We start from the raw sequence: 26,722 nt of genomic DNA, 5'->3' as shown, positions 1-26,722 counted from the left end.
TGCAGTTTTCAAGATGTTGGCTCCTAACCCTATCTCCGTCATAGCTAGGTGCAACAATCTGTACATTGAGATAACAAATATTTGCATAGGCTTCCATCAATTGGTAGCCAAGGGGATCATTTTAATCATAGGTGAATCCTTCCAATGGACAGGAACGTAAAGGTTAGCGTTAATGAGGCTTGGAACTCTTCTACAATGGAAACGAGTGGGAGTTGTTATTTGAAACTCTAGAGGTGAACTCATTTGCGGTGAGTACAGTTTCTTGAAGAGGGCTTTAGTTAAAGAGGTTGAAGTTGAAGCAGTGTTAACAGTGACGAAACTTGCTTCAACAAAAAACTTCCATCATTATTATGATCGATGGTGATTCTAAGGTGGTTGTAGAGGCCATCAATAGTCCTTATCTCAGCAAGGTATGGAGAATCTACCCCATCAAGTAGCTCATTTGCTTGCTGCACTTGCCAACCTGAGGGTAAGACACTTGGTACTTTCACGTGATGGACTCCCTTATCCTCCGTCATTGGTGGTATGAGGATGGCTACTCAAGTACGCCAAATAGGACTAAAAGATATCAAGGTGTTTTCTAATGAAGATGTCATATATGACATCATAGTTGAGTCATTTAACTCCTAACTGTCATTTTCTAGAGCAAACAAAGATGAAGTTAACATTTAATCTAATAAAACTATCGTTTAACAAAAGTGTGTGTATATATATTTAATTTAATTATTTAATTATTTTGGAACATTCATTATCATATGCTCTCTTTTAATTTGTTCCAATTTTATCGTCAATGTATTAGTGAAAATTTTCCTCATTTCCCGCCAGGCGCTGGGGGAGGTTACAATCACCAACGCTGTCAAGGTAACCTCCTATTAGGGATTGCCACGTCAACAAAAGTGAGACCGCAGGCGCCGCACCGGGCGTCTCCGTATTTAAAAGGATTGTTTCTAGGTTTTCTCTTTTAATTTGTCAGCAGGGTTTAGGGGAGAAGGAGGAGCAAGCAATCCGGATCCCTTTTTCTCTAGGGCTGTAGATATCAATCTCTCCCAAACAAAATGGCTTTCTGGGGTCAGTTTCTCTTCCCTTCTAAATTGAAAATTATCAGCGATAACCAACTGTTTGAATTTACTTATTTGGGTTTTCTGTTTAAAAATGAATGCAATTTTATATTTTAGTAGTTAAGTTTTGAAGTTTTCGTTATATCTTCTGCTTGGCTTTTCGGAGCAACCAAGTGGAGGTCGACCGAGTTGTTATTCTCAAGTGTGTTGTTTATTCATTGATTATTACAGGAGTCGAAGTGAAACCCGGAAATCCTTTCACTCACATATTTGATGGCTTGAAGGGACGCCTTCACGTTTCAATGGTAATGCTTCTTGTCACAACGACCACTTATACTTCTTTGCTTTTTGAATCTTCATATTTATTTATTTATTTTTTAAGCGTGGAATTTAGCCAAAATGGGCATTGCTGTGAGACCTACAATTTATAGTTTTTTTTCTCTGAAAGGTTTAGTTTTTCTGCTTTTGGTTGACTGTATTTATAATTTACTTCCGCTTTTACGCATGTGAAAATTGAATATGGTCTAATATTGAGTTATCTGAACATGGTTTCTAATGTTTTGATGTGTTCTGATATTTAGTTCCGACTTAATGTTTAGATCAGTAACGTATGTAGTATTTATAATTTTATATACACAGGCCACACTGGGGAATGGGACTGCGACGAAAAAAAGCACACTTCAGTGTAATGTGGGAAACAAGAGTCCTGTATATCTATGCTCCTTGTTTCCTGAGAAGGCTGAGTCATTGCAAATAAATGTGGAGTTTGAAGAGTGTGAGGAAGTCATCTTCTCAGTTCTTGGCCCTCGGAGTGTTCACCTATCTGGCCACTATCTTCCTCGTCATCAACATCACAATTTTGATGATGATAATTCGTATCCTTTTGTTTAGTGGGATTATTGTTTAGTCCATCATCTTTTCTTCCGTGCTTAATACTTTTGGTCAAATTTCTCTGTTTTTACTGCATCACTACCTATCTAATTAGTTAATGGGAAAGGAGAGAAAAAAACTGTAGGACACTTTTTTTTTTTTTTTTCCTTCTTCTTTTGCAAAAAAATGGGAACCCAAGAGACTAAGAGACTAGTTTCTTTTTGGGGGGATACTTTCTATCCAAGATCAAAGCTACACAACCCTTTTGGTTATGGACATTTTTCATCGTTTGTTTCATGTGAGGTTATCTTTAGTTTCCCTTTACTATGATTTCAAGAGAATCTTATGGGGAAGATATTGCTAATTCTGAAACCAAGATGTCTGTTGATAGTGAAGAAGACAAGTATGAAGATAGTTTTATTAATGACGAGGACCCAAAAGTCTTCCCAGCTTCTCCTGTTCTTGATAGTGAAGGTACGGCTACCAAATATATGCTTTAAATTTTTCTCTCACAAAATGTAGTATACATGATTTGAAAGTTTGGTCATTAGCAGTAGCTCCTGATACAGGAGTCAGCTTAAAATAAATAAAGGCCAGTCAAGTACAAGCTCCTATAATGAAGAGTCCTAGTTTTTTTTTTTTTTTTTTATGTAACTTAAAGCATCGTTTTGGTGCTTGTTGTAGACAACCTGCTCATGTTCATCTACTTCGTGTTCAGTAGTGTATGTCACCAGTTTTTTGGTGTCTGCATCACATTTGTTCAGTTTTTTGGCTTGCATCTTTAGTTCATATCAAGTTAATGTCCTCTTGAAGATGAATCACTGGTGAATTTTTGCAATATTATTCTGAGATATATCTATCTGGTATGTAGAGGAGCTTTTGGATGAGCATAAACCTCATAATGGCAAGGGCCATCGAAGACGACTTCGGAAGATGTACCAAGTGAGTGAGTCCGAAGTGGAGGGTGAAGATGATGACAGATGCCTAACTTCCTCTTTGTACAAGAAAAAATCCGGTACTAGAAACACAACAGAGGAAGTTGAAGAAAAAGTTGGCAAGAGAGCCGTAGATACCACTACTAGCAATGAAACAGAGGATGGTGTCTTTAATGCTACTGAAACAATGAATGATGCTGATGATGTGGATGTAGATGGTCAGTTGAAAAGGTATTTGTCCTGCTTAATAAGACCATGGAAGCATGTTAAAAAGATTGATCTCTTCCCATCAGTTGAATATATTTTCATTGTACTTGTACCAAATTGAGTTATTGATACTTGTATGTCATCTTGATTGCCAAATTGGAATGCAGGCGATTTGACCTGCCAGTAGATACCTTCCTACCTTCTTCTGAAGAAGGCCTTGAAATTGGTGGAACACCAAAGAAAAATAGGAAAGAACAGCCGGATGATAAAGCACTTGAATATGGTTTTCGTGAAAAAGAGGACAAAGCCCAAAATGTTGAAATCAAGGTTGAAAGTAGGACCCAAAATTTGTGTGTGGAGGATGGACAAGAACAGAGGGTGGCCAATCATATGTGAGTTCTTTTTGCTTCATTTGTCTTGAATAAATACATTCTGAATCATGAATCTCAAGTGTGCATACTATTGTTTAAAGTCAGAGAATTTACAGACAATGATGTTTGTTGGTTTTGATTTTCTTTATATTATTGGTGTGCTCAAGCAGCGCACTTGAAGGGCCAGATGATTTTTCAAGGCATTCAACAGAGGTCAACCTTGAAAATTGTGGAAAACTGAAGAAAAAAAGGAAAGAGCGGCCAGAGGATACAGCACTTAAAGCTGGTATCCTTGAAAAGGAGGATGAAAAAGCCCAGAAAGATGACACCAGAGCCAAAAATAGGATCCAAAATTTGTGTGTGGAGGATGGACAAGAACAGATGGTGGCCAACCATATGTGAGTTCTTTTTGCTTCCTTTGTCCTGTATAATTACATTCTCACCTCATGATACTTAAGTGTGCATACTATTGTTTAAAGTTGGACAATTTACAGACAATGATGTTTGTTGGTTTTTATTTTTGCTATATTATTGGTGTGCTCAAGCCGTGCACCTGAAGGGCCAGATGATTTCCCAAAGCCTTCAACAGAGGTCAACCTTGAAAATGGTGGAAAGCTGAAGAAAAAATGGAAAGAACGGCCGAAGGATAAAGCATTTGAAAAGGTGGACGAAGCCCAGAAAGATGACACTAGAGCCCAAATACAGACCCAAATTTTGTGCGTTGTAGACCGACAAGAACAGAAGGTGGCCAAACATATGTGAGTTCTTTTGCCTCGAATAAATACATTCTCAATCATGATACTTGAGTGTGCATATTATTTTTATGGATGGAGAATTTACTGACAATGATGTTTATTGGTTTTGATTTTTGTTTTATTATTGATGTACTCAAGCAGTGTACCTGAGGGGCCAGATGATTTGTCAAAGCCCACAGTAGAGGTCAACCTTGAAAATGGTGAAAGGCCAAAGAAGAAAAGGAAGAAGCGTGAGGAGGGGAAAATATTGGAGATTGTCTGCACTAACCTTGATGATGTTGTTAAAGAGGATAAAGGGCAGCAGGATGAGGCAAAGGGTGGCATCTGCCCAGATCTACCTGTGAGGAGTGAGCAAAATCAGCAGTCAGCCAAGGATGGGTGAGTTATTTTTACCTCAGGTTTGTCTCCGTGTCACAAGATATACTTTTTGCCCCGTCACTCCACCTCGGTCTTGGGAATAGCATGAAAGGACATGTCCATTGAAATGGAGTGTAAGCTTTAGTAAGCGGTTCCATTGATCAAATGTATTGTCTATTATTATCTTCTATCGGGAAGTTAAAAATTTCTCTCCCTAACCCAATTCCAATATCTATGCGATTTTTAGGCCATGTCTGGTTGTGTGCGACTTTATTATAGTTCCCTTGATTGAGTATAAAATCTGTCTGTCCATTTTTCCAGCAATTCTGGCCATGATTCTGGTAGATTTGTTGATGGTCAATCTGATGAAAAGAAAGTTAAAAAGAAGAAGAAGAAAAGTAAAACTGAAGCACATGAGGTAGCTGCGAACACGGATGTGCCTCTCTTGTCAGCAGAAGATAATGCTAATGCCAAGTCATCTCAAGTTAAGACCTTCCCAAGTGGATTAAGTATTGAGGAGTTGGAAGCTGGAAAACCGGATGGCAAAGTTGCCACATCGGGGAAAAAGGCTAGTCTTTCTGAATTTGTATTCGATCTATTTGATATTGATGCTTTTCTAAAATAAATATTTGGATGTAACCCTCCAATGGATAATGGTAGCTTAGCTGAATTATTCTTACTTTGAAACTTTCTTCTAGAGCAAGTTAAAGTAAAAGATTAATGGAGCTATGTTGATTGTAGTAGTTTCTGTTTCAGATAAGTGTTCACTATGTAGGCAAGTTGAAAGAGAACGGCAATGTAATCGACTCCACTGACGGCAGTGCTCCTTACAGGTTTCGCTTAGGTATCACCAAATGAGATAAACTAATACTTTTACCAAAACATTGTTTCTGCTTTTGTATTTACATTTGTTGCTTCTTGCAGGCAAAGGAGAAGTTATAGATGGTTGGGATGTTGGCATTGATGGTAATGGCTACTAAAATTTGATCTATATTTTATAAATGAGTTTCTGACGTTTTGATTATATTGCTTTTGTTATTATTTTAAGACTCTTGTGGTGTATGTGCATGATTCTCAGGTATGCGAGTTGGTGAAAAAAGAAGACTTGTTATACCCCCGTCATTGGCGTATGTTATTAAAATTTAGCTAACCGATTTCCTTCTCTGCTTTTTCTTTTTCGGTTTCTGACTTGCTGTACATGCTTGCAGCTATGGGAGTAGAGGAGATGGTGCAGGTATACCACCAAACTCATGGCTGGAATATGATGTTGAATTAGTGAAAGCTCATTAAGCGATCAATTCTACAGCGTTTGGTACCGGCCTCTGTATTTTGTTTGCGCATATCGTCTTTTTGAGATTTTTCTCCCCTTCTCATCGGTACGAGAGGAAAAAAAATGAGGGAGTAACAACAGGGTTGGGTATAGTTTTCAAATGTATGGGAACAGCCTCGAGATTTTGCAATAGAAAGCTGGCTTTTGGGATGATTCTGTAAACGTTTTGCTCTGGTCTAATCAAAGTTGTAATTTCCATTTACCCACGTGTTTGTTTTCATAAAGCACCGGATTTATGCAAAAGTTTTGCACAAGAAAAAGAAAGTAATATTCTCAAATGGCGCTAGAATTGCAGTGTTAAGTCTTCTCAAAGTGTACTGATCGGATCACCCGAACTCGGATTGATTGACTTGTCCGGTCGACCCCCAACTGAAGTTTTAATCACCAGCGGGGTTAGTAAGATCCAACATGGGGAGGCAAATAACTATTATTTAAATGCTTAAAGGGGTAATTGGCTGAAATACGAGTTCAAGGTGTCGAATTGGCAAGCTGATACAAGTTTAGGGAATAAATCGACCAAAAAAAATTATATTACAAAACGATCTTCAACTGATCTTTCAAGGCATTAATCATACAAATTATAATTTATACCAAGTATAATTTTGGTATGAGAATTATTAGACCAAATACGAGAGTGATTGTGTTGAAATGTGTAAGGCTATTATAACGTTGTGTTGCTGTATCCATCGACAAGTTGGAAAACTAAAATTAGAGGCTTTTCTCCATTGCAAATCTAAATTACACATTTGAACAAGAGTACATCCCCTTGAACAAGCGAAATCTAATGGCTCTTGTAGGATGCACAGTGCACTTTTGACGTGCATTGGGGAAATTTCACTAAAATCAAGCGAGCGGAGCGGAAGATTCTTTTGTGTTTGATGGGCCGCCGATTGGGTTTTGTGGTGTAGAGAGTCCAAATTGGCAGGACTCTGGAGGAAAACCCAGAAAGGTTTCGTGCCTCGGAAAATTTGAATTTCAAAAAGAGTTGCCCGTTGAGCAAACCGATATCAAATTTCCGTCAATACCCCTCCCTTTAACGGGTATATAACTTAGATGCTCTGCCCTCCCCTTTTGTCATTTGAAGTATTTGAAATTTTGAAATCAGCAACCAGCAAATCAGGAATCCAGAGAGACAAAGAAGAGAAAGAGAGAGAGAGAAATGGAGATGATCGGAGGAGAGGCGAATAAAGGAGCGACGGCGATGGAGGCGTTCGAGAAGCTTGAGAAGGTGGGAGAAGGGACGTACGGGAAGGTGTACAGAGCGAGAGAGAAGGCGACTGGGAAGATTGTCGCCCTCAAGAAGACTCGCCTCCACGAGGACGAGGAAGGCGTCCCTCCCACCACTCTCCGCGAGGTCTCCATTCTCCGCATGCTCTCCCGAGACCCCCACATCGTCAAGTTCGTTTCCTTTCTTCTTCTTCTTCTCATCTGTCTGTCTCTCTCTCTCTCTCTCTCTCTCTCTCTCTCTAACTTTCTTTCTTTAATTCTACAAATTAGGGTTTGATTTCGTTCTTGTATTTACGGAAATGAAATCTTCAATTGATTGATTTGGGTTTTCTTCTTTTTCTGTAAATCCATTGATTTGGTCGGTAAATTGTGAATTAACGAAACCCTAAACCCCAATTCTGAAATAGGTTGATGGATGTGAAACAAGGGCAGAACAAGGAAGGAAAGACTGTACTCTACTTGGTGTTTGAGTACATGGACACTGATCTCAAGAAATTCATCCGCACCTTCCGTCAATCTGGAGAGCACATTCCCTCCCCCATCGTTAAAGTCTGCTCTCTAATTTGTTTGTCCCCCAAATGTTTATTCCCAATCAAATTAATCACACATGGAATTGTGTAATTGAAATGGTGATTTTCTGATGATGCAGAGCCTGATGTTCCAACTGTGCAAAGGTGTTGCCTTTTGCCATGGTCATGGAATTTTGCACAGGTGGCCTTTTGTCAATTAACTTACAAACGACATGCTGCTTCTCTCTCTTTTCTTTGCGCTTTGTTTCTCCCTTCGAGTTTTCTTTTAATTTGGGCTGATTTGTTTTACTTCCATTTATGCAGGGATCTTAAGCCTCACAATCTCCTGATGGACCGTGAGACTATGATGCTTAAAATTGCAGATCTTGGACTTGCTAGAGCTTTCACTGTGCCACTCAAGAAGTATACTCATGAGGTAGTTAATGCATTCACTTTTGGTTACGAGTTATTTTGTTGCTTTTGACAGTAGCTAAGGAATTTGTGCAATTACGACTGCAGATATTGACCCTTTGGTATAGGGCTCCTGAAGTCCTTCTGGGAGCTACACACTACTCAACTGCAGTGGATATTTGGTCTGTTGGCTGTATATTTGGTACTCATCTGTTTTTTACGAAGCTTGCATTTGATTTTCGATAGTTTTGAATTTGTAAAAATTTGCTCCATTGCTTTAACAGTATATTGTTTCTGAATTATAGCCGAACTTGTCACGAAGCAAGCAATCTTCCCCGGGGATTCTGAGCTGCAGCAGCTCCTGCATATATTCAGGTTCACTAAAATGGTTTCCACTTCCCCATTACCAAAAATTTGCCAGACTACTTTCATTTTCAATCAGCCAAGTTCTTTTGCTTATGGATCATTGATGCAGGTTGTTGGGCACTCCAAATGAGGATGTGTGGCCAGGTGTAAGCAAACTCAAGGACTGGCATGAGTACCCCCAATGGAGTCCCCAAAGTTTGGCAAAGGCTGTTCCCAATTTGGACGAAATGGGGTTGGATCTGTTGTTGGTATGTTCGATTTTGCTTCACTCAAAATGTGCTACTTTATATAGGTTTTTTGTTAATCTACCTGGTGATGAATACTAGTTCTAAATATGTTGTTTATCCTTGCAGCAAATGTTGCAATACGATCCTGCTAAACGCATTTCAGCAAAGGCAGCTATGGAGCACCGTTACTTTGATGGTTTGAACAAGGATTCTCTCTGAGTAGGCACGATGAAGCATGCGTGGATCGGGATGGGTAACAGAGATGCGCTCTATAGTAGTACTGAGTTCTATTTGCTCTCCTCAAGCATATTTGCAGTTGTGTTTATAAATCTTTAGGTTCTATTAGAACAAGCATATTTGCTAATCCGTAGGATTCAACGATTCAACGATTCAACAATCTCAAGCATATTTCTATATTCAGTTGGAAGATGGGTATGCTTTACAGTTTTACATTCGAGCAATGAAAACTCACTGGCTTCTGCTCCGATCAGTCATTGTTACTGAAGCGGAAGCAATCGGTAGGTCCAAAGCCAATGTACCTAGCAAATACACATGATTACCCAAAGCCAATCAGTAGATTCTTTTCATTTCTTCTGCAAGACTACCATTACTTTCAATTGAGAAAATTCACTACTAGAAGAACACATATCATGTCAATTTCTGCTCAAGCAGATTTGCAGCTACAACTTACTATTGATTTGGCAAAGTGGAACATTGCTTCTAACGAATTGATGTAAAACTGATTCACAGCCGCGCCACAAGCCCATGAAGGCGGCAGACCAGAATGTAAGTGACAGTGAAGCGAAAGCAAAAGTTCACATACATTCTCTCCTGCCATATTTCAAATATCAATAAACAATACTTGAGAATAAACTTACATTTGTTGCGAAAAAGAGTGAGGGAGCGAACGAGCGAGCAACTGCTTTTGTTGCTAAACAAGAGAAGAGCAAGTGTACCTGTGCTCATCGCAGGTGGGAGTGAAAACTGAAGCAGAAGAAGAAACAGATACAATGGATCAGAGTGCACCAACCCAAATTTCAGTGCCCCTTTAACAACCAAGATGCCTATAAGATGCAGGGCAACATAACGAACAAGTAGGATGCCAACGGCAAGAGATTGCTGAATCCCTGACCCTCTCAAACCTCAAACAACAAGGTGTAGTAAGTTGTAAACTAAACCAACAATTAAGTACGACGCTAACAGAATTTGTATGAGTTATTACCTTTTATTTGGTTTCCTCCTATTATCAATGTAAGAGCTGGGATGGCTCCGTCTCTGCAATCATAATTAGCTCATGTTGAGTGAACAACAAACGCTTTGTATAAAGAACACGCAAACCATCTCGTCTTGAATCACTCGTAGAGGAGCACCATCTCCGATCAGTAATTTTTGAATCTGAGGGATGACTCCGATTGCAAAACCAACAATCTACACCATGAAAAGATTAAGTTTGCCCATTTTTTCAATAATACTGCGCTGAATCTGGATCACAATGAAATAAAGTGCTGAAAGGACAAACCGCTCCAGTGGTTGAAGGGGCAAAATTGTTTTCAGATTGATCTTCTTAAGCACCATCACTATACGTTGCTTTAGTTTACCTGAAGTCAGTACCTGCCAATGAAAATGAAAAAGATACGCTCTATGTAAGAAACTGAAAAGAAATAGGGAACTTTCTCTCGTTAGAGATGTTTGTCATGTTACATTGTGAGATTGCAAATCTGGATCGTACATTCAAATGGGATTCATCTGGTAAGTAGTCTGGATTGACAATTTGACAATGAAACGACGTGTCTCTGTCTTTCAGAAGAAAAAAGAAAGAGAAATCTTAATAAGTTGGAAATACGTAAACAAATCAACAAATTTAATGAATATCGTTGTAATTTAATGGAGTCAGCAACCTTTACATTTTCTTCAGGTAAAGTGGTGTATGGTGGTGCATATTGATCCGGATTGTCCTCAACTATGCCATATTCCTTTGAAGAAAGCAGAGGCTTAGTGCAACTTACTTGGTCTGATGTAGAGGACCTCTCGGCGGACAGATTAGAACCTAGGGTGCTCCTTCTTGAAGATATCCACACAATATTATACACATAGGACCACAAATAAATGGCTTCTATCTGAAGCACGAACGCAATTGTATGCAAAAAAAGAATTAAAGACAGTAAACCATGACAGTTAACAAGGTAGCTACATTGCACTAAAGAGAAACAGTCCCTAGAATTCAAGAGGAAAACTGAAGGAAAAAAAAAAATGTGTCGAGAAAAACGTAATATACACAGCAATCGGTGTGCACACAAACACCTTTTTTCTGGGGGTAGTACAATATATATGTATGATTATATGTTTTAGACATGAGATTTTAATCGTGAGTTTAAATTGCAGTAACTGCGACTTTGCAACTTCAGAGAGGGAAATGGATTGTAACTTATTTGGAGCAACCCTTCCCACCCATTCTTAATTCAAATTCTAGAAAGCCAGATAAAGGAATTTCAAGAAAGCCCAAAATATTGGAACAAGATGTAGAAGGAAAATGTACCGCCATTGAGAGCGAAGCATAAGCCATAGCATAGGTGTGACAGACATCAGTGGCTCCAAAAGGGCTCCCTTTTTCTTTACAAACTGCTGGGACTATAAGGAGGAGCAAGTTTCCCAAATTTCCTGTTCAAGTCAACATCTCAGGAGATGGATTGAACGTGAAACCGAATATGATTGAGAAATAGGAAGAAGATTCATCTGAAATCTCTGTGAGACCAGTGTGAATGTAGAATGTGGAATTACCTGCAGCACAGCAACCCAAGACAAGGCCTTGCAGATGGGCAGGAGGCCTTGTTAATTGGATGAGAATCCATCCGAGCACGGAACCATGACATGATTATATATACATACATGCATACATTTTTATATGTGGATTAAACAAAGTAAATAAACCTCACATTTTAACCATGCTTTGATATGTAATTGTCTGCGCAAGGTTGAAACCCACCAGAGCGGGATTGAATACGTAAAATACAACCTTTTCGTTTGTTTGTTTGTTTGTTTGATCACAAAACACAAAATATGTAGTAAGCAGCATAACAGAAATTAAATGAAGGCAAGTGACGATGATGAATTAACAAGTAATCTACAGTTATAGTGCAAAATTATACACCTAAACACTATAGAATCTAACATTATTTACTTACGGTGTTTAAGTTCTTCCTCGTAACTTCCCCCCAAATATTGACACGATCAAGAGCAAGGTATGAGCCAAGTGCTGTTATCAAAAGCACTTTAATTGAGGCCGTCACAAACAGCTGCAAAAGCTCCATCGTTTTCTATCTCATCCTCCTCTGCCTCTGCAAATATAATGCCAAACGGAAAACACTTGTAAACAAACATGCAATCAAAATGCCAGTTTTGCTTTTGGTAGAGTAATTCAACAACATATAAATAAACATGTATATACACACACACGTGCATACATATGTATGTATGATAATAATAAGAGAATTAGAGAAAAATGAGGGAGAGGTTTTTAGGATGCGGGATGAAACCTTAAGCTGCTATAACTAAACTCAGGAAGAATTGCTTTGCTTTGCTTTCAAGAAAACAAAGCAAAACGAGCAAGAATATGGTTTAAGAATTTATTAGGAGGAGGGCATGTTTATGCATTTATGCAGCAATGAAACGTGTAGTCGCTTGTCGGGGCTGGGTCGTGTAAGAATATTTTAATATTCTAAAGTGGTCCACATGACACGGTCTATATGATATGTAGGGTTTAACGGATATTATTATTTGTAAATAATTCTATTGGTCAGATTATGAGAAATGTTTCCTACCGAATTACAGTGATGGGTGGTAATTGATTGTGGGCTTTAAATGGAAACAGGTCCTCTCTCTGCCTCACTTATATATATATATATATATATATATATATATATATTGCATATACCCATCTAATATGCACTTGATAGTAGAAAAACAGGATCAGGGTTTTCACGTGCAAATAGAGGCGAGAGAGAGAACACCTATTTTCCTCCTCCGCCGACAGAATCTGATTGGGATCTCATAACGTTCGTTGTCATGGACCAAGGTACGCTTGGTTGTTTAATGTATTTCCGCATTTTATTTATATGTGAAAATCATGAAGTTCGATGATCTTGGCTTAATTGATTTATGATTTACATGTGGTATCAGAGCCTAGTTGAGAGCTCTCATGATTTTCCATTTATGATTCTGAACTTTAATGGAATCGGTGGTTAACAAGTGTTCAATGTCTGCTGTTTTGAGGCAAACATGATTATATTTTATTTGCATGTATCGAGATTATATTTTATTTGCACGTATCGATTATGCATGTTGGGATTAAGAAATTGTGATCTTAGTTTTATTACAATTTTTGCCGAATTGCATAATTGGGTATGGAAATTATGATGCAATCTGGGCGATTCTTTTAGTTGGAATTAGTTAAAGTAATTTGAATATCTGTGATTGATCATTACGATTATAAACGTCATTCATTTAATTTGTAATTCTTCTTACGAAATTATTTGTTAGTCACCAAAGTGGCCAAACTAGAAAGATCACATGGATTCAAATTAAATGATGATTAATCAATTACTCATGGTAGGATGATGCATATGAACGAACAAAACCTTATTATGTTTTAAAGGTTTGTACATGAGTAATATGTTTTTCATTTGTCATAAGTTCTTAAGGGTCACCCAAAGGTAAACTAATTTCTCATATGATTGATGATATGAATGTGGTGAAAATTGTATATTTCATTTTTTTTTATTTGTTCGGATATCCAAAGATAACGAAACCTGTCTTGTTAGAGATGTACAATTATCAATAAGGTATTATGCATCAATGATTGTTTGTATTGTTGTAGTATCTACCCAAAGGAGAATATGGTAATACACTTACTGTTATTACAAGTGTTTTTATTACTCAAAGCATTAATGTTGCAAGCACTTGTGAATTGCAGTGTCAGTGTCTGTTTCTCTTCATTCACTTGCTCCATCTATTCCCTCACTTAATGGAACGAATTTATCAGATTGGAGTGAGCAAGTTTAGTTTCACCTTGGTGTCCTGGATCTTGATTTAGCACTTTGAACTGATAAACTTACTACTCTTACGAAAACAAGCAGCGCTGAGGAAAAATCTCTCTATAATGCCTGGGAGAGATCCAATAGATTGAGCATTATGTTTATGTGAATGACTATAGCAAGCAACATAAAGACTGGCCTTCCTCAAGCTGAAACTGCTAAGGAATACTTGAAAAATATTGAGACTCGTTTCAAAATTGCTGATAAGTCTCTTGCTGGGACATTAATGGCCGAGCTTACCACCAAGAAATTTGATGGTATGTGAAGCATGCATGAGCATGTCCTTGAAATGACTAATATAACAGCAAAGCTAAAGACTCTTGGAATGAATGTGGATGACTCCTTTCTTGTTCAATTTATTTTGAATTCCTTGCCTCCTCAGTATGGGCCATTTCAAGTCAACTATAATGCTATTAAGGACAAGTGGAATGGTGATCAATTGGCCACTAAACTCGTTCAAGAGGAGGGAAGGCTTAAGCAGCAAGGAGAACATTCCGTTCATTTAGTAAGTCAAGGAGCTGAAAGAAAATTTGGAAGAAAGCCTGGAAAGGGCAAGAAAAAAGGATCACCCAAGGTGAATGGGCCTGCTAATGCTACTTAGGCTCATGATAAGGAACAGAAAAGTGATTTATGTTGCTTCTGTAGGAAGCCTGGGCATTATCAAAGGAATTGCCAGAAATTCAAAGAATGGTTCGAAAAGAAAGGTGAGCCTTTGGCTTGTGTAAGTTTCGAATCATATTAACTGAAGTTCCTTATAATACTTGGTGGGTTGACTATGGTGTTACGGCTCATATCTCTAATTCGATGCAGGGATTCCTTACGATCCAAACTTTAAATCCAAATGAAAATTTCATTTTCATTGGGAATCGAGTCAAAGCTCCAGTTGAAGCTGTTGAAACCTTTCGTTTAATTTTGGATACTGGATATTGTTTGGATTTATTTCAGACACTTTATGTTCCTAGTTGTTCCAGAAATTTGGTTTCAATTTCGAAGCTTGACCGTAATGGATTTTATATAAAGTTTGGTAATGGATGTTTCAGTTTATATAAGAATACCTCTTTTGTTGGTTTTGGTATTCTAATAGGTGAGCTGTATAATTTAAAGCTCAATAATTGTTTTGCTGAAACACTTTTGACCTTGCATCATAATGTTGGAACGAAGCATTGCCTAAATAATGAAAATTCTTCATGCTTGTGGCATAAACGACTGGGTCATATATCCAGAGAAAGGTTAGAAAAATTAGTAAAGAATGAGATTCTTCCGAACCTAGATTTTACTGATCTTGGTGTATATGTGGATTGTATTAAGGGCAAACAAACCAAACACACCAAGAAAGGAGCCACAAGAAGTTCAGAGCTTCTTGAAATACTTTATACCGACATATGTGGACCTTTTGATGTTCCATCCTTTGGTGGAGAAAAATATTTTATCACCTTTATAGACGATTTTTCACATTACAGCTATATTTATCTATTGAAAGAAAAGTCTGAAGCAGTGAATACCCTTCAGGTGTTCATTATTAAAGTTGAAAGACAATTAGATAAAAAGGTGAAGATTGTCAGGTCGGATAAAGGTGGTGAATTTTATGGAAAATATGATGAATCAGGAAAATGTCCTGGTCTATTTGCAAAACTCCTTGAAAAGCATGGCATATGTGCACAATACACTATGCCAAGTACGCCACAGCGGAATGGTGTTGCTGAAAGGCGTAATCGTACTCTTATGGACATGGTTAGGAGTATGTTAAGTAATGCATCTTTGCCTATATCATTGTGGATATATGCTCTTAGGACTGCTGTATATTTATTAAACCGGGTTCCTAGTAAGGCAGTTCCCAAAACACTATTTGAACGGTGGACATGAAGGAAACCTAGTTTAAGGCACCTGCATGTTTGGGGTTGCCCAGTAGAAATAACAATTTATAATCTGCATGAAAAGAAGTTGGATTTTAGAACGATTAGTGGTTACTTTATTGGTTACCCAGAAAAATCCAAAGGATATAGGTTTTACTATCCTAATCATAGTACGAGAATTGTTGAAACCGGCAATGCCAGATTCATTGAAAATGGTGAAATCAGTGGGAGTGAAAAACCTAAAGAATTGGTCATTAATGAAGTGAGGGTGCAGATTCCTACACCTATAATTTCTAAGCAAGTTGTTATTCCTACACACGTTGAACCCTTAGACAATGTTGAACAACAAATTAATGACCATCCGCTCCCGAATGAGATTATCACAAATGAAAATGTAGTGGAAGAACCACAAGAAATAGCATTAAGGAGATCTCAAAGAGAACGGAAACGTGCTATTTCAGATGATTATGTGGTATATCTACAAGAGTCTGACATTGATGTAGGAATAAATAAAGATTTGGTTTCGTTTTCACAAACTGTTAACTGTATTGGTTCTAGTAAATGGATTGATGCCATGAATGATGAGTTAAAATCAATGGACCAAAATGAAGTCTGGGATCTCATTGAATTGCCTAAAGGTTGTAAGAGAGTTGGGTGTAAGTGGATTTTTAAGACCAAACACGACTTTAATGGCAATATAGAATGATATAAAGCCAGATTGGTGGCCAAAGCTTTATTCAGAAAGAAGACGTTGCTTACAAAGAGAGATTCTCACCAGTTTCAAAGAAAGACTCTTTTAGAATCATTATGGCATTAGTAGCTCATTATGATTTAGAGTTACATCAAATGGATGTAAAAACAACATTCTTGAATGAGAGTTTGGTAGAAGAAGTCTACATGGATCAACCTGAGGACTTCGCATTAAAGGGAAAGGAACACATGGTCTGTAAATTAAGGAAGTCAATATACGGACTTAAACAAGCTTCACGACAATGGTATCTTAAGTTTGATAATATCATTGTATCCTTTGGTTTTAAAGCAAACATCGCTAATCGATGTATATATCTGAAGGTTAGTGGGAGCAAGTTTATCTTTTTGATTTTGTATGTTGATGACATTTTGCTTGCTAGTAGTGATCTTGGTCTATTACATGAGATCAAGCAGTTTCTCTTGGAGAACTTTGAAATGAAAGATACGGGTGAGGTGGCCTATTTGATAGGATTTTGAGATAGATCACGTAAAGTGTTGGGCTTGTCTTAGAAAGCATATATTGAGAAAGTTCAAGAGAGATTTGGTATGGAAAAATGTTCATCCAGTGTTGCTCCAATTCAGAAAAGGGATAAGTTTAGCCTTATGCAATGCCCACAAAATGAATTGGAGTGTGCATATATGGAAAGTATTCCTTATGCATCTTCTGTAGGAAGTCTGATGTATGCACAAACTTGTACCAGACCAGACATCAGTTTTGCAATTGGGATGTTAGGCAAATACCAAAGCAACCCAGGAATGGATCACTGGAAAGCTGCAAAGAAAGTGATGCGGTATTTGCAAGGAACGAAAGACTATATGCTCATGTATAGAAAATCTAATAACCTAGAAGTTATTGGTTATTCAAATTCAGATTTTGCTGGATGTATTGATAGCAGAAGATCAACTCTTGGTTACTTGTTTCTCTTAGCTGGAGGAGCAACTTCCTGGAAGATGCAAAGCAAGATGCTATTGCTATATCCACCATGGAAGCTGAGTTTGTAGCATGCTTTGAGGCTACAAATCATGGATTATGATTACAGAATTTTATCTCAAGGCTTGGCATCATTGATTCCATTGCTAAGCTGTTGAGAATTTTCTGTGACAATGCTGCCGCTGTCTTCTTCTCCAAGAGTGACAAGTATTCTAATGGTGCTAAACACATGGATATAAAATACTTGACTCTTAAGGAGAAGGTTCAGAAACAAAGAGTGTCTATTAAGCACATAAGAACAATGATTATGATTGCAGATCCCTTGACAAAAGGGTTGGGGCCGAAGGCATTTAATGATCATGTTGAAAGAATGGGTCTTGGTCATAGTCCATGATGATTGTCATTTTTATTTTGTTTATGAGAATTTGTTTAATGACAATATTGTGCTTGACACTCTGAGCTCGTTAATTGAACATATTTCTGGTGTTTCCTATTTTCCATTACATTTATACATTTATGTGATTGGATGAATGATAACAGGAATGTCTCTAACAAAGACATTATCGGACCTATATATATGTTTCTCACTAACAGACTGTTTTAGGTAATTGCTAGTGTTATGGTACATGGAAGGGACTATGTTGCTTGTTGATGTACAACCGCCATGACTCGCACTAGTGAATTGCTTAAGATCAGTATTTATGTTGACCAATTGATAGTAAGGATTATTTTGAACTTTACTGCGTGCCTAATGTTTATTTGTTAAACCAGAAAAGGAACATGTGTCACTATGGACCAAGTAGGAGAATGTAAGAATATTTTAATATTCTAAAGTGGTCCACATGACATGGTCCATATGATATGTAGGGTTTATCGAATATTATTATTTGTAAATAATCCTATTGGTCAAATTATGATAAATGTTTCCTATCGAAGTGGTAATTGATTATGGGCTTTAAATGGAAACGGGTCCTCTTTCTACCTCACTTATATATATTGCATATACCCATCTAATATGCACTTGATAGTAGAAAAACATGATTAGGATTTTCACATGCAAATAGAGGCAAGAGAGAGAACACCTATTTCCTCCTCCGCCGACAGAATCCGATTGGGATCTCATAGCGTTCATTGTCATGGACCAAGGTACGCTTGGTTGTTTAATGTATTTCCGCATTTTATTTATATGTGAAAATCATGAAGTTCGATGATCATGGCTTAATTGATTTATGATTTACAGGTTGACCCGACGCCAATGAGATCATGGGATGGCGCTCAAATAAAAAGGTTAATCAACACATGTCTCGTCTGGCATCTGCGTTTCCATCTTTTTCTGCTTCCCTTCTGGTCGGGCTGGATTTCTGGACTTGAACCCTTGCACAGCTCCTCAAGGAAGTGGCTCTTTCTTGCTTGTCGGGCAAGATCTTGCTACTTAGATTACTACAAGACGAGTTTATAGTTAGTTTAAATGGTGCCTTTGTGGGGCATTTGGTATAGACCTTGAGGCTCACAATCAAAACTAACAAGTATCTGAGTGTGTCATTGTTATGTTTGTATAACAGATTGTTGAATGGGTGTGAATTAAGTTGATTACTTGCACCTTAAGTTATTTAGACTTCTTCTAAAAGGATTATCACAGATGGGTTAAGTCTGCATTAGGTTCTTTTTCTTGCCTTGTAAACAAGGACTTTTAGTTCATAACGTTGTATGTCCAAGATGAAGGGAGTTCAAGGCCCTTTTGACCATTTCCTTGATCAAAGTTCACTTTAAGGAAAACATGCTTGATAACTTAACCAGATTTGAACGCAAATGGAAACTCTTAAGTAGAAAACAATTGAAAGTGACTTAAATACATGAAGGAAAGTACACTAAATGACAGATCTATTAAATGTAAGTACAAAGAAAAGAGACTCGGGCAAGATTTAACCTTGTCAAGCAAGGTTCAACTTATTGCAACCACTTCTCTTTATGTTTACAAGGGTTTGTATGCGGTGAGGGATGAAAAGTAAATAGGTTTTACTAGAGGGAATCGATACTACAACACTAAGGGAAGGTAGCAGAGCTTATAATCTTGACAAAAAATGGCTTTCTATGAGGAAACTATAGCTAAAAGGGAATAAATCTGGACAAAATTCAGCTTTCTGGGTGCAAACTGGTTTGAGAGTAGAGTTTGGATGTCTTTTGATGGGTTGGTTCAGTGTCCTCGTCTTTGGTGTCTCTCTCAGATTTTATAGACCATTTAGCCCGACTGTCTTGTCTCTTTCCTTAGCTGATAACATTTGGAAGGCAGTGAGTCATCATTTATTTACTTGTCATGCCCTTAAAAAGCGCTTTTTGGTTGGTGATGAGTTGGTCTTTGTCACTCATCACCTCAATCATAGGCATGTGGCCTAAGCTTTGGCTGAAATGGCTTTCAATCTGCTTCGGGCCTATCGATTGGGCTCGAGCAAGTCTTCATTTACTTTCGCGCCTTTAGGCCTTCATTATTACAAAGCCTAGTGTTTAAATATTAACCCAAACAGTGCCCTCTTTAGTCATTGTCAAGTCTGTTAACCGAGACATAGATAATGATTAAATATTAATTGCACGCTTTAACTCGGGAGACGTGCCATTTACTCAGCCATTTTTCGAATAAACCTTTGCACTAACCCCGATCCTCAACGTTAACTAACTGCATGTTAAATAACCTCCATTTAAATTTCCTCGGCCAACACTTCCATCAATACTTAGTCTCTGAATTTCTAGAATTCTTGATCTTCTTGCCTTCTCAGCTTTTTCTTGCTTTCTGCCTTCAATTACTTTCACTTCTTCCTTCCAAAAAATAACCATGGCCCCCAAAGTTCGCCCTGCATGTGAATATGGAGAAGGGATAATCAATTTGCGCTGTCGGCTCAACGACCTTCATTACCCTTAGGTTGGCCTGATCTTGTTAATTTTCTTCAAATAGGGAGGGGTGCATTCCTTGGGGCCTGCTTGGACTGCCCGAGTCCTAATTGCAATGGAGAACAACATGCCTACTGCCAATTGGTTCACCCCTAACCCTTATTCTGCCGAGATTGGGATTTTGGCCTCCGAGTGGTCGAATTTCAAAAGGGGTTTCCCACTGATGAAGGATGAAGCTTGGTCATGGTGGGGTGGATGAGCTCGAGCCCATTTGGAAGCAGAAGTAGATGGAAAATGGCATCTACAAGCTCATAATGATGTCCAAGGTCACTGTCATAGCCAAGCCCAAGCTTCTAACCATTGCACTCCTCTTCTGGAATAATGGGACCAATACATTCGACTTCAGAATGGGTCCTATGACTCCCACCGTCTTGGATATGGCTCAGGTCTTTGGCCTGAGGCCCTCGGGAAGGTGTGTGGATATCACACACGATTGGTCTTTGCCCTCTCACCCGACTGCTGAAGGCTCGGAGGCTTTTGAGTTAATCACCCACGTGGAGTACAATTCCTCCACCTTTAAAAGCTTTGGGACGTCATTCGTGGGCTTCATCCCCTTTGCGAAGAAAATGTTTAGCCTGCCTTCTCTGACTACAGATAGGGCCCAGGAACACATGTACTTCCTCTTCTACTAGTTGAACAAACATATGTTCCGCAACAAGTCGAAAAGAGTAAAGCTAGAGTAGACCCTCTTGGTGGAGTTACTACACTATTTCGACGACTTTGCCACGGGGCATTTTATCTTGGTGTACCTCTACGATATTCTCCACAAGATGACTAAGGGCGAGCCATTCGAGACAGTTCGAGATCAACCTCAATGGGCCCACCTGGATGGTTTAACTTTGGCTCCAATGGTACTTCCCCAAATTTCGGACGGCCAACCTGGAATTCCCTGAGGGCGTAGCTCCAGCCCGTATCTTGGCAGAGGCTTCCATCACCAACCATTATACTTTCGCCTGCCTCTACTTCCTCAGAATCTGTCAGACTCGAGTAAATTTGGAGTGGGGTGCCTCTATCAGGAGGTACCCTTGGTTCTCGGATCAAATTTTCAAGGATGCCTTTGGGGAGGATGCCAATAGCCTATGTAAAGAAAAATTCATCAGCTAAATCCAATAGAGAGATCTAGCCTGGGGAGTTTGAAGTGACCGAACTGGCTATGAGCGTGGGCTAGAAGTCTACCACCCCAACATTTGTGGTAGACAGCTGGGATTCAAGCAGGCAATCCCAGTGCCCTTTTTTTTTACTTTATGCAATGTGGGACTTCTTATCGTCTTCGCTCTCATTCCAAGGTTACCTTTCGGACAACTTGGCGCAGCATGGAGGTGATGTGCAAGATCGCCCACAAGCTTGTGGCTTTGAACTTCGAGTGCACTCCCTCTTTTGCCACTTAGTGAGAGGCCAAGTGGTCAAGGATATATAATGGGGACATCAAGTAGGCCCACGATCGACTCTTCGGGCATGTCTTCTTCAAATCTCTCCCCAAGAAGGATGGGTTCAAAAATTGGAAGGAAGCCATTAACCAGAAGAACCAGCTCTTGCTAATAGGTAAATCACATTATTTCTGTTTTACTTTCCTTTATGCTACCTTCATAATCTGCCATTTGTTAACTCTTATTTTGGTCTTGCAGCCTAAGGCACCACTGAAGAAGTGGATGTCGGGCTAGATGAGGAACTTGCAGATACCTTGGTCCTTCAAAAGGCTTTTGCTGAGGCAGCAAGGCAAGGGGTAGGGTCCAACCAAGCTGCTAAGAGGTAGGAGACATCTTAGAGCTCTTCAATGAGTTAGAGGCCGAGGTTGGGCCTGAAGTAGAGATAAGGGCCCTTCGTCGAGCAAGAGCTTCTGTGGTGGAGTCTTCATAATCTGAGCCCGAGAGCTACTCCTACCAAGAAGAGAACCAGGTCTCAAACCTCCCAGGCCTCCAAACCTTATTCTGCCCATCCTGTTGAAGTAGGCAAAAAGAAACAAAAATCTTCTAGTAAGTAACTTAGTCTTAGCCTTTTTCTACTTCTTCTCAATTTCAATTTTCTCTGAGTCTCAAGCTAATTTCCCTTTTTTTCTTGTAATCAGGGCCTCCAGCTACCAAGAAGCCTACCCCTACTCCCAAAGAGGGACAGTCGGGCGCAGAAGTGCAGCAAGAAGATAAGGAAGTCCTCGCCAAGATCCTTGAAGAGTTGAAGGTATAACTTTTAATATTTTGAGCATTAAGTCGATTTTGAACTTCTTCTTCCTTAAAACTTTTGTTGAACCTTTGTTGTTTTCTTGAAATAGGGTACTAAAGCAGAGGGGACTTCCCAGCCCGAGCCTTCTTCCTCTCCAGCCCGCGCTGTGAGTCCTTATCCTTCTCAGGCCAAACCCTTAAAGGTATACTTCTTTCCTTCAATACTGGCTTAATTGTGTTTTTTGAATTTTCAAAGCTAATCTTTCACTTATGTTGTTGTCTAGGCAAGGGAAGGGTTTCCATGACACACCCCGACCCGGAATGTCCACTAGGACTCCGAATTGAGTTGTGTGGCCGACACCCGGAGGGTGACAAAGCCATAAAGTGTAGTGATGTGGAAAATGTGAATAAATTTAAACCTAAAAGTACCTAAAGACAAGAGTGCGCTGTGAGCAGGGATGAACCCATTTTACATGTGACGTTAGAGCATAAGTAAAGTACAGTAGTGTGGGTAAGGATCATACCCTCGGAGGTAGCCACATATACTGAGATTGGCCAAGAATCCTCGTCGATATGGACTTTCAGCAGCTAAAACCTAGAGGGGCGCAAAACAAGGGTGATTGGGCCTGAAAATAAAGTTTTTAATAAAAACCTTTTGAGAATGTTATAACCCTTCGCCATAAAACCCGTATAATTTTCCAGAAAATAATAATACATATGTATATAGAAATCATGCTCGAGAGTAGTAAAAACCGAGTATATGCCATGTCAAGTATCTCAGCAATGAAATAAGTAAGCCAGGTGAAATAAATCGATGTAAAATGATATGCCAGCCAGAGTCACCTAATGTGACTTGTACAGCTGAACCTATAGCTCATTAACCAATTCTTGCACACGAATCGGAACCACCTAATGTAGTATGTATGACAGGCTGGGTGTAAATAAGTACGCTCAAGTGCTACGATCATGTGAAGGCTGTGCGAAATATCGCAAGTCACCTACGAGTCGGAACTACCTAATGTGGTTTGTACGACAGGTTGGTACCTGCCTTGGATCCAAGGTGAACATGCTGTGCGGGAAATGAACGATCACGTGAAGGCTGTCCCTGGCCTCGGGTGGAGCACTAACACCGGGGTGCAGGATAATGGGCACTAAATGCATCTAAACATAACTATACACACTACAATCACTATCATCAATATGCACTCAACTGAAGCTTACCTGGGCATCCGCAGTCTCATGCAATAATATGCATATCTATATTAATGCATATACTAAAATGTAATGCAATTGACATGGCATTTAAAAACGTAAATCCATTTAAAACCATTTCTGGGAAAATGGAAAACATATATACATATATATAAAAAACAAAAATGCCACTCACCTGGAGTCCGAGCTACAACTCCCTAACACAAACATCAAGGCGTCACGAACGATCGATGCCTGGAACAATTATCAAATCATGTCTTAGAATTCTTATCAATAGAAATTTAGCCTAGGAAGGTCAGGGGATGTCTCAGCCCATGCGCCGCCGCAGGTGGCGGTCAGCCGGCCTGACTCGCTAGAAAATTCAACTATTTCTAAAAATTCTCAAAATTCATAGAGATGAAGATCTCAATGAGTAGATAACTTTCATACCTGTGGCCAAGGCTAATTTGCCCCAATTTCACTAAAACTCGTTGGAAACACTATAAAAAGTGATTCTTGATTCATCCTCCTATCGACTTCGACGCTTCAACCAATGATTGGGTGTCATTCCTAAGCTCAAGGGAAGGCTAATGTTGGTAGTGATCGAAGGTTTTGCCTTTAGAAATGGTGGAATTCCGCCGATCTCCCCTATAGTGCAGCCGGTGCTATCCTTGCGAAATCAAGACAAAAAACCGTCGGGTTTGGGGTAGAAATAGAAGAAGAAGGGTCGTGGAGTCATGTGCAGGTGATAGCGATGGTCAATTTTCCGGAAAAATGCTAGAATTGGCATGGGGTGTGTAGGAATTGGGTCGGGTCGACGGGGAAAAACCGAGTCAAGAGTGATCCGGTGCTTCTCCACTCCCCCATTTCCCCTCCCTTATTCTCTCCCCTATTGGTCACTTTCTCTTTCTCTTCTTTTTGATTGGGCGTTGATGCGAGATTTATACGCACACAAATTAAACCCTCTTTTTATCAATTGTAGTATATGTATAAGTAGGGATCGTTCTGGACCGGGGATTAGGAGGGATTGTTAATCACTTGGATTTGACTAAAAAACGTAAAATAAAGTTTAAAACACTATACTAGACTCAAAAAATGCAAAACTAAACTTTAAATCACTAAGACAAACCAAAGACTCAAAATGCTTTAAAACATAAACTAAATTGAACAATAAGGAAAAAGGGGGGAAGAGTTTTGATTTGACGAAAATTGAAATAACAAAACAAGTTAATAAACTAAGCAGAATGTAAATGTGAATATGGATGATGGAATAAATGGAATGAAGGCTAGCTAAGGGGTTCTTCTCCACACATGTTATACTTGCATACAAGATTGATTCTCAGTTGGTCTTTCGATAAATTATGAAACTCAATGCTCCAAGTTAATTAGGTCCGCTTAAATTAACTTTCAGATTTCCCTAAATTCATTGGATTGAATGGAATACGCATTACAACCAAATTATTCTTAATCAAAGTCCCTAACTATGGAATACGCATGATAAAGACATTCAACAAAGATCATTAAGTTCAATGAAAATTAGAAGTGTTGACGAGGCATTCGTTACTATGGAATACGCATGAAACTTATGCCAAGAATTCGTTTAACGCGATTGTTTATAAGCAACCTCCACTACTTGTGAATATAAGTTCATAACGATTAGGTGAAACTCACTTATATTCTAGCGTCATATTCATGCATGAAAATTAAGCTTGCAATCTCAATGAACATACATAAATAAGTTATCAATCAAACAGTTAAACGAATTGAATCCACAACTTATGAAATTCCAACCAAAAGTAATCAATTCATATTGCAAATATAAACATAGTTTCGAATCACTCCCTAGCTAAAGGGGGATTAGTTCCTCATTACTTTGAAATCAAAGAAACACCTAAACATTCCAACAACTCAAACTTGAATTGTATGAACGTTTAGGCATTCTTCTCTTCCATTCCTCATACGTACAAAACAAAGAGAATTGAATTTAAACTTTGAAATCAAAGAAACACCTAAACATTCCAACAACTCAAACTTGAATTGTATGAACGTTTAGGCCCTCTTATCTTCCTCGTTGTTGTAGCACAAGGTCTAAGGTGAGGTTTGGGGAATTATGGAAATGGATGAGGAATGGTGGAATGGGGACTCACGGTTAGGGAATAATGGAAGTGTTTGAGGGGTGTTGTGTTGTGAAATGGAATGAGATCTCCATGAATGAATGAATGCAAGGGTATTTATAGGAGTAGTGGAGGGAACATATGGCTATGTCATTTGTAGGTGAAGTAGGTGGATGTTGTAGGTGAAGTTGGTGGATGTTGTAGGTGAAGTAGGTGGATGTTGTAGGTGAAGTAGGTGTTGTAGGTGAAGTAGGTGGATGTTATGTTAAGTGATAAGTGATGAGTGATATGATATGTGGTTATGATATGATAAGTGGTTAAGTGGTGATGATAAGTGATAAGTGATTAAGTGATATGATATGTGGTGATGATAAGTGATAAGTGCATGTGGGTTAACTAATGAAGGAAATGCATGTGCAATGACAATGTGTTAGAATGGATGTGTGTTATGCATGGCATGATTGGGATTAGGAAAGGTTTAAATGTCCTAAAACTAAAGAGAACAAGGTTCCAACACTTTGGCTCCAATTAGGTCTTCAATTTCGTCCAACACTTTGGCTTCAAGCATAAGCTATCCGTCCTTAGCCCAAAAGTGCTCCAAAAGTCTCCAAAATGCATCTTTTTGCTCCTTTAGCCCTTTGGACCTACAAACACACGAAAATAGCTTAAAGTACTAAAATAACTAAAGAAACATAACGTAAATGTACGAGAACAAGCCATTTAAGTCGCATAAATATGCTCCTATCAAATACCCCCACACTTAGCTTTTGCTAGTCCTCGAGCAAAACAGAAAAACAAAACAAAAAGAACAAAACACAACCTACACCTTCCAACAATCGTATCAGGGACTTCCAATGCACATGACAAGTTAAAAATCATTATTCTCACAGATTTGAGCCATCTTTACACTTAAGTACATTCTTAATCATAGTCACCACATACTAGTTCACAATTAAGCAATTAAAACACATTTCAAATGTAGTAACATGCCTTTAGAGAATTCCCTCAATTTCTTACTAGATGTACTCTCGTTTTTCACACAGATTTTCTGACTACACACCCTACACTAGG

General features: G+C 38.7%; 2 protein-coding genes and 1 pseudogene across 3 annotated transcripts; 2 read left to right on the top strand and 1 right to left on the bottom strand.

Moving 5' to 3' along the window:
* The first annotated feature begins 951 nt into the window (after positions 1-951).
* Positions 952-6,085, top strand: LOC137731710 (peptidyl-prolyl cis-trans isomerase FKBP43-like). 2 transcript variants are annotated; one of them, XM_068470899.1, is made up of 14 exons: positions 952-1,068; positions 1,290-1,363; positions 1,698-1,933; positions 2,266-2,402; positions 2,800-3,094; positions 3,238-3,462; positions 3,612-3,839; positions 3,987-4,199; positions 4,338-4,574; positions 4,875-5,121; positions 5,310-5,397; positions 5,478-5,519; positions 5,632-5,680; positions 5,762-6,085. In XM_068470899.1, the coding sequence occupies exons 1-14, from the start codon at positions 1,056-1,058 to the stop codon at positions 5,841-5,843; spliced, it is 2,166 nt and encodes a 721-aa protein (XP_068327000.1). In that variant the 5' UTR covers positions 952-1,055; the 3' UTR covers positions 5,844-6,085. The 2 variants fall into 2 exon arrangements, with proteins under 2 accessions (XP_068327000.1, XP_068326999.1); XM_068470898.1 differs by having other exon boundaries at positions 4,335-4,574.
* Positions 6,086-6,952: 867 nt separating this feature from the next.
* Positions 6,953-9,393, top strand: LOC137731576 (cyclin-dependent kinase B2-2-like). Its single transcript, XM_068470715.1, has 8 exons — positions 6,953-7,281; positions 7,518-7,659; positions 7,760-7,821; positions 7,944-8,055; positions 8,139-8,232; positions 8,336-8,405; positions 8,506-8,644; positions 8,750-9,393. The coding sequence occupies exons 1-8, from the start codon at positions 7,043-7,045 to the stop codon at positions 8,840-8,842; spliced, it is 951 nt and encodes a 316-aa protein (XP_068326816.1). The 5' UTR covers positions 6,953-7,042; the 3' UTR covers positions 8,843-9,393.
* LOC137732967 (protein PIN-LIKES 3-like) lies at positions 9,092-11,931 on the bottom strand (annotated as a pseudogene).
* Between the last annotated feature and the right edge of the window lie 14,791 nt (positions 11,932-26,722).

The sequence above is a fragment of the Pyrus communis genome, chromosome 4, assembly GCF_963583255.1.
Source record: "Pyrus communis chromosome 4, drPyrComm1.1, whole genome shotgun sequence".
NCBI lineage: Eukaryota > Viridiplantae > Streptophyta > Magnoliopsida > Rosales > Rosaceae > Pyrus > Pyrus communis.
This window is presented reverse-complemented; position numbering and strand designations above follow the sequence as displayed.

Bases quoted from the DNA above. Each gene is read 5' to 3' on its own strand.
- LOC137731576 (XM_068470715.1), top strand. From the start codon at position 7,043: ATGGAGATGATCGGAGGAGAGGCGAATAAAGGAGCGACGGCGATGGAG. The intron at 7,822-7,943 runs GTGGCCTTTTGT...CCATTTATGCAG, and splicing joins GGTCATGGAATTTTGCACAG to GGATCTTAAGCCTCACAATC. The intron at 8,645-8,749 runs GTATGTTCGATT...TTATCCTTGCAG, and splicing joins TGGGGTTGGATCTGTTGTTG to CAAATGTTGCAATACGATCC.
- LOC137731710 (XM_068470898.1), top strand. The intron at 3,463-3,611 runs GTGAGTTCTTTT...GTGCTCAAGCAG, and splicing joins CAGAGGGTGGCCAATCATAT to CGCACTTGAAGGGCCAGATG. The intron at 4,575-4,874 runs GTGAGTTATTTT...CCATTTTTCCAG, and splicing joins CAGCAGTCAGCCAAGGATGG to CAATTCTGGCCATGATTCTG.